Here is a 12725-nt window from a genome sequence, read left to right as displayed (position 1 = left end):
TGTGTTTGGGGGGATTTTTTTTGAAAAGGAAGGGAAGAAAACTCAATATCAAATCCGGAAATGGTTTTCAAAATCCATTCATCAGAGGTATAAAGCTCCCAAACATCAACAAAATTACCAAACTGTCCTGCTATGAAGCTACTTATCCCTGATAAGTCAGGGAAAGGATCAAAGGATATAATATTATGATCAGTTCCTTGCCAAAATGCATCAATGTCAACTTTTGTCAAATCTGATTTGGTTAGGCATACCTGGTCATTACCTATATCAATGGAAATCAAATCTGGTAAATTTGACTTCTGGCAATCATTTGTCATCATTTGTTGTTTTTGGGCTTGCTGTGCACACTGGGACTGAAATTGCGTCCAAACTTCTTCCTTTTGAAGGGTTGTCTCTGGCGATTCTCTAAAAAACGCTGACCACTGTTAACTTTCATTGGCAGGTTTCTATTGAAGGGTTTCTACCACTGCTATATGGTGAGAATCGGTTAGAATGACGATCTCTGTAACTGTATTTGTTGTTAGCTTTCTGACTAACATGATTAGTCACGGAAATATCCTTTAGTTTTTGAGACAGGTCACTGCCGAATAAGAGGGCGCCGTTATCGCCCTTCAAAGTACAAAGAGAACGATAGTGTGAGTGAACCTCCCCTTTCATCCATATTCTCCTACGCCCATTGATATGAGCATTAGCCGCAGCTAAAAGGGCTATGGAACCTGTTAATAGCCGGAACCGTTTTTGACTTCTACTTCATCGCCTTCTTCATAAGCAGTTCACTCAACCTGGTCAACGCAATTAGGCCAGATATAATCATATTTTGGATTCTTTGCGGTTTCATATTTGGTTTCGCTGCTGAAAACCTCCCAGATGGATGGATTGACATTTGTTACCTCCAAAAATTAACAATTGCGGGGTCTTTTGTATTTATTTAATAACTATATTGGCATTATATTGAGAAAGAATGTCAACAATTCCTTCTGGCAAATTTGAAGACTTATCTAAGGGAAAGGGTGTACTACTAGTGGATGATGTATTGTGAATGCTGACATCAGCGCCTCTCCTTTTTGCTTGCCATCAAACAAGTTGTTCAAATTATTCAAGGGTTTGTCCCATAATCCACTATATCTTGTTCATTGTGAAACTCATCACAAGAAACCATAGACTCGTTATCACAGAAATAATTTTAAAAAATCATGTTGTGATTTGCGCATCTCTACTGCATAATCAAGTTGAGATTTTTAGCCATATCACTAACGGCTCCGGTAAACAAGTTTAGCGGGTTTTCACTTTCGTCAGAGCATTCTGAATGTTGGGTTGATGTAATATTACGAGTGCTCATACTCGGTATTCGCCACTTAGACGAAGTTGGAAGGTCATCCTTGACATTGGACTGGCTACAGGACTGTGTTATTGAATCAAGAAGAGATTGTCGTTTCAATTAACTCTCCGAACCCGCTGCCGGATTTTCCGGTACGTTTATTGGTAATTGCTCGACCTGAAATGGCACTGGGATTTATATCCCGACTCTTATCAGTCACATTTACATCCCTGTTCTCGGGAACATTGGTCGCCAGTACGAAACTGCGTTAGGTGTGATAAAAAACACATAACGACAGGTAATAAGAATTATTTAGTCAAGATAAAGCGGTGAATAACGCCAAAAGACATGAAAAAAGGGAAGAATTTTCCCCGAGTCTGCATAGACTCGCAACACGTTTCGTGACCAACGAGCTACTGATGATCACGTGACCCGATGCTAATCTCCTTTTATTGCGACTGAAGGATGACGGAATAAAATCCATAATTTCAAGTTAATGGGATTCTAAACGTCAGTACAAAGAACCACACCAGGACTAAAATCCAGAGAGATGGCAGTAAAGGGGACGGAAGTAGATACGGTTCTCAATGTTTTAGGAGGAAGGGGATTATATCAACATGTTCATCATCTTCTTATCGCTTTGTGTGCTTTTTCTGCTTCTTTCCAACTGTTAGATATGATATTCATTGGTAGGTGGTGTATTGTAAATATCTATTCTTTTATTTAGGGGCCGCTTCTGCGAGTATCTAGATTTTTTTTTTTAAAAAAAAGGTTAACAGAACACTTAAACGATACATTTGAATTACAAAATGATTATTTTGTTTTTGTGGAGTCAGTGTGTTTCATATTGCTGCAATGTTATCAGTGCGCATATTAGTTATGGATATACATCTCGCAGAAACATTATATGTAAGTAAACGCTACCCTTGTGACCTTTCCTTAAATTATCTGCTAGATAAGGAGCCTTTTGACCCTTTGATGTTCTGTCTCGCAATAGTCAAATTGTGCCTAAGTTCCTACTGATGTTAAAGTTGTATTAATACTTATTAATTGTTCTTTGAAACCTGTGCACGTACAAGAATTCAATTACTGTCCGTACAAACTTTCCTTCGTAGCATGCATGCCCGGTAGAAAAGTATGACCTTGAACCTTATTTCATTCATTTCATGCAGGGGCGCCGGAACCCGGGTACACAAATAGTACCCTGTCCTTTTCTGGGGTATACGTGTATACCCATGCGTTAATGATGAAAGTTTTCAACCTTTTTCCTAGTCTATTCATTTGTGAATAATCAGGGTTTTGTCTCTTTCATTATCATTTATTTTAAAGTGTTTTATGTTGGAATTTTAGAGGCGCTCTAAACAGGGTTCTAATTGTCAAATTTTTCTTTTGTGGTACCTGGCCCTCGCGCGGTTCCGGCGCCCCTGATTCCATGGTGTTGTGTTATTTGTTTTGCAGGACGAATTATTCCCCATGAATGCTCTGCACCACCTAATGGTACTGGTATAACCATAGCTGGAGTAGAATTATCATCCAGTAATTATACAGTGGAATACGGACAATGTAATATTTATATTAAATATAATACCACTTCTTCCATCAATACAGAACACACACTACCATGTATATATGGTATGACGTACACAGAAAGAAAAGATGCCTCGATCGTTTCAGAGGTAATTTTGTGTAGAGTGGACAAAATGATCGGTTATAATGACACCAATGAACATCCACGACATTATTCATACCGATAACATCTTATTATGTTAGCGCTCTCAATGTAAAAATGATATGGTTGATTTATGAGTTAAGGACTATTACTAATGACAATGTCGGTGGAAAACACATCTATATCGTTATTCGATTTGAATAATGTTTTCTATTCAGTTAAATGATTCACAATAGGAAGTGTTATGTGTCTAAGGTGACATACGCTACTACTGCTCCGGTCCGTGTATTTTAACAGTGATGGGTAATCTGATTAGAATACATATCTACGACTCGAATATTTCATTTTGTTTTTTTTTATACTTTCGATGACCTACACTACATGGAGATCTGACCGGTTGTTTTGGGAGGTCGCGTCCGGGGTCGTGCGAGCGGCATTTGACCCTATGACGTCAGACATTTAATTAACCAATCAGCATTGATGTCTCTAGTGGGTTACACACATTTCCGTGCACCTTACGCCAAAAGCTCGCCGTATCAGACCGTTTCATTGGCTAATCCCTTGCAAGAGAGAGAAATTGGATTTAAAATCCACTCGACACAAACTAGGTCATTTTGGGTTATTTCAATAATTCGCTTGCGCGCAGTGGGAGGCATCCGGAGAAAACCCACGAGGTTAGACAGGTGATCCTGCTCCAAGTCACGTACAACCGGGGAATCAAAAGTCCACCAGTTAACTAAATGACATAGCTTATGATACAGCGCGCACGTGCTAACCATTCGGCCACCCAACCCCCTGTAGTAAAGACAAGTAAAACGAAATTTTGAACTATAAAATACGAAACGAAATATGATCTGTGTTTTAATCAGAATGCAGTGACGGGTATTTGTTTGCTGACCATTAATGATCGAAAGCCCTTCTGTGATACTATGCAGGATACCTTCAACTTTCTTAGACGTACTCACAGTTCCTGCTACCGTTTATTTCTGGAAGTGGACTTCTGTTGTCACCTTTCGTTAAGAATGATTTCCTGTTACGTTCATGATCAGACATGAGGTCCGAGTTCTCCGCAGACACACGACAGATTTAGCTACCATATCACACGTCTATGAAATTGTGTTCTTTAAACCTTGCACATATGACTTAAAGATACGTTCCCAGAAAAGTATTTATCGCGTGATTATTTCCAATAAAAGTATGGCAATTTTGGTATAAATATCCAACCTTACTAGAAAAATACTGGATTCCCTGGAGCGCATACGGGACAAAAATGTAAGGGTTTCCCTAATCGGCAGCCTGACAATTAGGAAATGTCTGCTCGCGTGACGTCAAAGGTTGCACGTGGGGATTGAGCGCTTGATGTACATTTTGATAAACTTTATGAAGAATTAGACGTACAACACTTTCTTAGATAAAAAAAAATCACGGAAAAAGACGTGGGCAGTGGATAATCCGAGAATTTAATTAGGCTTCGTTATTTATGATAAATGGATAGCGGTTAAAGACAACATCGTCTTGTGTATGCAATGAATTTTCCTCCGACCTCGCACCCGTTGCTAGGTAGGTAGTTCGACAGCGAAGTCACGTGACACAAACATGGCCTCTTTTAATAGATTTTTTTATAGCAGGGATATTCCCTCGCGTAAACAGGGTTTTGAGAAGTATTTGAAGCAAAATTTTGATAGATTAATCGGTTTGAATACGGGAACGTATCTTTAATAAATGAGACAATACTAAATATCTTCAATTATCAATGACGTTCCATCCGTAAGATTGAGAGAGAGTTTAACATCCACTCGACACAATATGGGTCATTTCGGGGCTAACATATGGTACAATTTAATATGAATAACTCGCTTGCGCGTAAGGGTCTTTAGCGGGGCAGGGGTTGGACTTTCATTCGAGATAAACCCGGTCATTCCGGGACTATCATATGGTGCAACTGTTTTAATAATTCGCATGCGCATAGGGTTATTTAGCTGTGTGAGGGACCCTGTAAGACTGGTATCTCACACAAATCGAACATTTATCACCAATGAGATAGAAACAATTAATTTTATACATGCTTTTGTAACCATTATATCGTATGATTGTGTGATATTTTCAGTTTGATCTTGTTTGTGAACGTGATGCGCTCGGCGATTTACCACAGACGTTGTTGATATTAGGGCAGGCCATGGGTGCGCTGGTTCTACCGTTTTTCTCAGATCGTTATGGACGAAAGCCAACCAATATTATCAGCCATGTTGGTGTCATGGTGATCGGCGTTGCTACAGCTTTCTCTAACAGTTATATAACGTTTGCCATACTTCGATTGTTAATGGGAATAGTACAACAGGTATGTAAGCAACTCGGTAAAATATTATGCATCCCACCTAGGACGGACATAACTCAGTAGCGCGTACGTAAGAAAGGAGTTAGAACATTATGGGCTTTAGGTGACACATTTCGTCTACTGAATTTAAATAAAGTTTTGTTAAGGCAAAAGCAATGACCTCCTCGCTATGGAGAGGCACCAATTCTGTCTACGCCACTAAATTCTATAAAAATTAATTCTACCTTGTCTTGTTTTACATAATGTAGTAGTAATAGTAACCCATGCCACTAATGTTATAAAATTGTTTCTGGTCGTATTTCAATTGGTATTTAATCATTTTACGAATGCTATAGCAATGTTACCTGGCAGAATTTCGTGTGGTATTAACCCATACGCGGATTTCGGTCTCTAATGATTAAAGCGGTATTAAATGGACAATAACAGTCCGATAAATTCTTAACAGGAGGTGTTTATCTCCTAAGTAATTTGGTTGACATGGTGTAGTATTTTAATCGATCATGTTCCTAAAGCTATATTGGTGTATTTGATCTTTCTTTGGTTGACAGGGGATAGTGTTATCATCTGCTACATATGCTATAGAAGTGTATCCGACCGCATATCGAAGATATATGGGACTTATTGGCAAATGTGTATGGGGTACCAGTGTTGTCGCTATGACCCCGTTCGGATATTTTCTGAGGATGGAAAGTTGGCGAACTCAACAACTAGCTTTTTGCTCCGTTTCGCTCTTGGTTATTATTCAATTTATGTAAGTAGAAATGATTGACTTGTAATGTTACATTTCGTTATAGATATAATTTTATTACGATTTGGTGACAAAGAATGGCTTTTAACGTACACATAATGATCCGCTTCCTCGGATGGAACCTTAAATTAACAGTGAGCGAAACCCAGGAGGCTAGTCTACATACAGCGATCCTTGGCATCGACACACCACTTCGGAGCCACGGTGGCGAGGTGGTTAAGACGCTGGCTCGCTAGCCTGGAGGTCGGGTGTTCGATCCCTGCATTGAGAAAGTTCATCCAGATTTTCCGACGTGGTTTCCCCTTGTCAGTGGTGCAGAACGGAGGCCCTGACAAAGACATCTGTCTAGTCCTTCGGATGAGATAAAAATCGAGGTCCCGTGTATATATTGGAATGCACGTAAAAGATCCCCTGGCCGTTGGAATTCGATATAAGAGTAGGCGATAGTGCCGCTGTCCGGGCAAAATTTCCCTCATAGCACACTGTATGGCGTATGCCCGTCTTCATTAGCCCAGTATAGGAGCAGAGCAGTAGGGCGTTAAACCCCATTTCATTTTACGACACCACTTCGCTTACTGACAGACCTTAGGGTCTGATTTGGTTCTTTATTTGGTCCATAAATAATGTAATCACGTACAATTTATCTAGTTACATATAGTCATGTATGTAACAGAGCGATAAGAAATAAATCAAATCTTGCAGTTGGCTCAGCATAGCACGGGTATAGTCTTGAACCGGAAGTAGTATTACTCCGGAAGAAGTAGTGCAAATATTCGTGTTTAAAGAGAGGGTAATGCTAAACATGGGGACGTATGTGCACGCAGATATTCGTGTTTAAAGAGAGGGTAATGCTAAACATGGTGACGTATGTGTACAATCTCGGCTCCCATTCATTCGGGAACCGAGATTTGTATGTGCAAAGGAAAGGCAACAAAATAGAACAATTACGTTATATAGTCTAAATGTGGAAATTACACACAGCTATCGTTAGTTGCTTAAAATGCTGATGTAAAGATCGATTTAATCAGCAACTATTTAATAATATTGTAGATTTCTAGATGAGTCGTTCAGGTGGTTGATAGCAAATGGAAAATATGACATAGCTCTTAAGAATATAAAGAAAGCGGCTAGATGGAATAAGGTAATGAAATAACTTTGATATTACAGTACGAATACATCCAAACTATCCAACGCTGGGCATGATCTGGTCACCAGCCATGAGTCTGTGTCACTACAGACCCGGGACGGTACAGCGCATTGACATACCAGCTATCTAAAAAGCCATAGATATTTCTTGGTTTTTTTTTTGCCTCTAGCTCACTTCCATCGCCTTTTTGTATTACGGTTTCTTTCATTTATTTGATTGACCCAGCCAGTGTTATACTTATCTGTATATCAGTATTAAACAAATTATATGTATATCCTTTACCGATGGCCGTTTGCAGATTGCATGTGTTTCAACCCAACTTGTTTTTCCTCAGGAGGACTGGGACATAATTCTTTCCCTGGGTCTAAAACCATTTGAGAGAACTACTAGCAGGGAAGCCTTAAGAAGAGAGAGAGAGTTTAACGTCCTCTCGACACAAACTAGGTCATTTTGGGACTAATATTTGGTTAGTTTTATTTCAATAATTCGCTTGCACGTAGTGGGAGTAGTTTTTATGACATGAGCTTTTTTAGATCAAATAAAGAATTCATGGATTTTCTTCACAAAAATTGATAAATATTACCTAATACTTAAAGACGGGTAGTAATTAGAGAATCTAGTACGAGTCATTTGCGATATCAAAAAATATCGTTTTTGTTACTTTATCGACGAATGTTGATATTTTTTGATATAAAAAAAGACGAGTAGGAGATTTCATTTATCACCGAATCCTTTCTTACATGCACAAATAAATAAATAAATATAATTCTTTGCTGTAGATTTCACTTTTACTGAACCTGATTACATTACGGCGTAGTGATACATCATTTTTTGACAGCAATTCAACCATAGCAAAGTCCTTTATATTGACCCAGTCAATTAAATAACAATAGATCATTATAAAAAAAGTAGTTCCTTTTCAACTGACCAATCAAATTCATGTAAAGCGATATCTACTGTACTATTGGGTGATAATAAGTAATGTTGGTACAAACAGATACGTTTATAGCATTTATATCGGAGAACTGAGTCAAAATTTTCGTTCAAATAGCGAGTTTAAGGCTAAATTTACCGATGCGAGTGTCGATGTTTACTCCCGATGCATCTAAAGGAAAAATTGTTTCCTCGAAATCAATACTTACAAACACAGTTAAGCGGCTAGTCACGAAAATCCCCGTAATTCTACAGTACTCATGACATATTTGCTTGGACGATAGGAATAACCACACTCCGTCAAAAACCGCAGTTTCCAGTCTCAGTACACCAATGTTTAGAGAGTGATTTCTCGGGCCATTACTTCAGGGATATCAATCAAAACATGTTAATATTTTATACTGAATAGAATCGACTACAGTTCTGGTTCGATGAAGGTAGTCGAATGTCAAATTACAGCAAATCATATTGTCATATTTAACTAACCATATAGTCAAGTGTACTATACGAGGCTGTTTGTTCGTCATCATTCTTAGGGCACCGAATATATCGGGTAACGTCTTACAGCTAACTGGGAGCCACGGTGACCAGGCGGGTAAGACGTTGGTTTGCTAACCTGGAGTCGGGTGTTCGATTCCTGCATTGGCCGAGAAAGTGCAAGGGACAGCGTATAGTCGTTCTGAGGTTTTGTGTACACATTGGCGTGCACGTAAAAGATCCCTTAGCAGTTGGATTTGATACAGAGTATGGCGTATGCTCCTATTCATAAGCCCAGTCGAAGCAGAACAGTAGGACTTCAAAACCCACTTCAATACATTTATAGCTAACTGTATGTTTTAGATTGATGTCAATTTGGTTGTGGACAAATTTAACGAGCTGGTAGGAAGGCAAACTTTAATTATTCCCGAGCCGGAGAAGGGCGACGAACTTATTTTAAACGAAGGTGAAATGAAGCCAGTTGTGAAAATAGAGAAATATAGTTTATTAGATATTTTGAAGAGAAAGAAATTGGCACTTAACACATTTATACTGTGGTATCTATGGTTAGTATGCACTGATATATTTTTATTCACTCGATAGATTTAAGGGATGCGATGATGGGGGATATTTGTTGACACTCTACAGGTTTTTAGCTTATGGACCCTTCAGGATTTATTTGATTTTAAAACGGTTCAAATATAGGGATCAAAATCTTTATCCGATTATCCTTTTGATATTAGCGCACATCGGGCCTCCTGGTCCCTGGCAGTTTTATATTTCATTCAAATTGATCCACTATGAACCGACAGCTAAGCTGTTGAAATGTCCGGCTAGCCTTAATCATCATTACTAAAGTCAGTACGATAAACAGCATGTTCTCGATTATCCATTTAATCGTTTAATCGTGATGGAAAGTTATCCAGTAAATCGGTTCATAATCCACTGAAGTTCGCAGGCTATCGACGCCATCTAGAGTTGATTATGGTCTGGATAGGTTAATTAATGTCTAATTAATAATTTAGATAACATTTCAGGCCTAAAGAAAGACATGCAATAGACAGATTTAGCTCTTGCATAATGTATGTTTAAATAATCTCAAAAGAAAATCGTAAAGCATTATAGATAGAATAAACAATTACTTGGTGGTTTCGCTTCTATTTTAGGTGTACGGCTGCTTTATCGTATTTTGGTTTGTTTTTTACCTCGGCTTCCCTGGTTGGCGATAAATATCTCAACTTCTTCCTGTATGCGTTAATGGAATTTCCTGCCGTTATTATCTTCTTTCTGATTGTTGATAGGTTGGTACTAATATCAATAATAATACTTCTACCTATATGCTTTAGTGGAATTCCTCTTATTATTGATCGGTAGATTAACGGCTACAAGGGAAGGTTGCAATCTGATTGAAATATAGATTGAGGTAGTAGTATGGGAGGTCGCCTCAGGGGGTCATACGACTATCTGACGTTAGTATTCTGATTCAAGGGGATATTAGGAAATACAACTTATAGATTTGTTTTCTATTGCTGCGATTGTTGACCCACAGCTCCTCATGCCAGTCCATAAGCACTCAACCCAACAGATCATTTGGTTGGCTATCCCTCACATCTGCCAGAACGCGGGTTATTTAACAACTAGCCTATATCCTAGGTGTGTGAAGACAAGTTAAAGAAAGTTTCAACTATAAAGTACGAAACGCGGTATAGGATCTGTATTTTAATCAGATTGATTGGTCGAGAAAACATCCACTGACATTTTAGAACCGAGCAGCTCAATGTTTCGTTGCTCGACACTTTCCTGTACATCTGAACGCGTCCCGTGGAGAACTATCCACGCCATTTGCTATTAGTACCAGTAGTAAAAATCGACTGCTCGTTTCGTAAGTTTGATATTTGATGGTTCCGTCTATGTAGCTATGTGGTCAGGACGCTGACCACGCGGTTAGGAACTGTTGGCTTTTGGCTAGGAATTCGATAATATAAATTGATAGAATCTACGCTGCAGGCAACGTGCAATAATCTCCACGGTGTTCCAACCTTTCTCGAGATAGTTACGGTCCAAATCTGGTGGCAATTCTATGTATTCAGATCGTTTCAAAGCTAGTGATCGGATAGTTTAATGTGTAACCTTAAGACAACAATTTGGTTGCCGCAGAATAGTCCATGCCATAGAACTATATATAACTTCATCCATTCCTTCTCTCTCTATAGATATGGCAGAAAGAAAACTCTAGCAACATTTTATGCTTTATGTGGGACTGGTATGATTCTGGCTACAATTATCAAAGTTACATCTGGTAAGTCTTTTACATCAAGAATCGCCTTGACCACGGAAAATTAATTTTGTACTTAATTGGAAAAATACCATTCATTAAATCACTTAAATTTTGAACGCATGGTGTTTTAGTGTGAGTAAACTTTAAAACGGTTTGAAATTTTTAACGGTCGTTTCCGGCAATGAGATGGGGCATCGGTCTCTTATTTTGCGCACCGTCTATGTGAGGTCAACTTATGTCCACCCAAAGGTGATCAGGATACATATTCAGAGCATCTCTTGTAGTTCATTTGTGTCGGGAAAAACTGTAGTATTGAAACACACAGGGGTTTGAAATGAAATGGGGTTTAACGTCCTACTGTTCTGCTCCTATGCTGGTCTAATGAAGACGGGCCGATCTTAGAATAATGGCGAATTAGAGCCGGTCTTAGAGTAATGGCGAATTCCATCCGTTGCAGCTGACAAACCTTGTTATCGACAAATACGTTCTCAATCTCAAAATACTGAAGACATCTATGATAAGTGATGTTAATGGGCACTTCGTAATGCTTATATCGTTGGCAGAATTGATTCACACATATTCAAAGTCAAAGCCTCGATGGCCATCGACTTCTATCATTGCTCGGTAATCGTTTAGCTTCTCATCAACCCTATCTGAATTATTTTTACAGATAGCTATGCAGCATCTATATGTATAACAATGTTTTCATTGCTCGGTAAAATTGGAGCGGGTGGTGCTTTTGGTGCCTGTTTCTTCTATACCCCAGAAATATTCCCTACCAATTTAAGGTCAGTATGAGTAGAGTTTACCCTTGCTCAAGCTATTGGATTCTATGCGTACCACTTGCCCCTTTCCGACACAGTCATGGTATTTTCAACCTGTGACTGCCTAAACCATCGTTAATACCAGCTCACACGACTTAAAGACACTGTCGCACACACTAATAACCAAATCTTTCCGGAAAACAGTGCAACATATCGTAGAGGTCTGAACATGATCATGGCTGATCAAAAGTGACTGTTCCACCGTAGACACGGACATGCACCGAAGAGAAACGTGGTATTTGTGTTAAATCGTTAGTAACATTTTCTTTGGTGTCAGTAACCGCAGATCATACTTGACAACACTGTAGTTATAATGCGTCACAATAAACAATGATGTGTTATCGCAGTCAGCGATATTATGATAAGCCACGATTAGCTGTGATTTGCAATATTATTCTGAGTGTCCGTTCGGCTTTAGAGGATTCGTTCACTCGCAGTGAATTCAATAAAATATATTTGGATAATAAATAAAAATAAAATATTAGCTTTCTATTTTGTCAGGAATGTTGGACTAGGATCCGCGTCCATAGCGGCCCGAGTTGGTGGAATGTTGGGGCCTTTCTCACGGGTTTTATCTCAACATATATCATGGGGCCCAGGAGCTATATTCGGTGGTTGTTGTCTGCTTGCCACCCTGTTGATTACCTTGTTACCGGAAACTATGGGGAAGGAACTCCCACAGACTATGGCGGACGTGAAACTTCTGTATAAGAAGACAACAGACGGCTCGCCATTAAAGCTGAAGGACGGAAAGACAAAGATATATAAGTCATCAATTAAATGTTAATTAATACTAATTTTTGTTAAACTTGTCTAAATTAAAGTGTTTTGAATTAACCTGATGTGTTAGTTTGATTATTAAATGAGGCAAGTTCTATATGGTGAGTTATGTTGGGTCGCTAACCTAGAGGTCCCGTGTTCTTTGAATGCGTTGGCCGAGAAAGTACATCGAGATTTTCCGGCATGGTTCCTCCTTGTCATTGGTGTAGGACGGAG

At 38.9% G+C, this 12725-nt stretch overlaps 1 protein-coding gene across 1 annotated transcript; it reads left to right on the top strand.

The window, feature by feature from the left end:
- Window positions 1–1740: 1740 nt before the first annotated feature.
- On the top strand, window positions 1741–12518 carry LOC126819497 (organic cation transporter protein). The gene is made up of 10 exons (XM_050547602.2): window positions 1741–2007; window positions 2777–2994; window positions 5095–5325; window positions 5871–6073; window positions 7121–7211; window positions 8991–9193; window positions 9794–9928; window positions 10841–10926; window positions 11576–11693; window positions 12231–12518. Exons 1-10 carry the CDS (start codon window positions 1869–1871, stop codon window positions 12514–12516), a joined length of 1710 nt encoding a protein of 569 aa, XP_050403559.1. The 5' UTR covers window positions 1741–1868; the 3' UTR covers window positions 12517–12518.
- Window positions 12519–12725: the final 207 nt, after the last annotated feature.

The sequence above is a fragment of the Patella vulgata genome, chromosome 4 (assembly GCF_932274485.2).
Source record: "Patella vulgata chromosome 4, xgPatVulg1.2, whole genome shotgun sequence".
NCBI classification, from domain to species: Eukaryota; Metazoa; Mollusca; class Gastropoda; family Patellidae; genus Patella; species Patella vulgata.
The sequence above is the reverse complement of the archived record's forward strand: the minus strand, read 5'-3'. Positions and strand labels throughout refer to the sequence as shown.

Bases quoted from the DNA above. Each gene is read 5' to 3' on its own strand.
- LOC126819497 (XM_050547602.2), top strand. From the start codon at position 1,869: ATGGCAGTAAAGGGGACGGAAGTAGATACGGTTCTCAATGTTTTAGGA. The intron at 2,995-5,094 runs GTAATTTTGTGT...TGATATTTTCAG, and splicing joins ATGCCTCGATCGTTTCAGAG to TTTGATCTTGTTTGTGAACG. The intron at 6,074-7,120 runs GTAAGTAGAAAT...ATAATATTGTAG, and splicing joins TTGGTTATTATTCAATTTAT to ATTTCTAGATGAGTCGTTCA.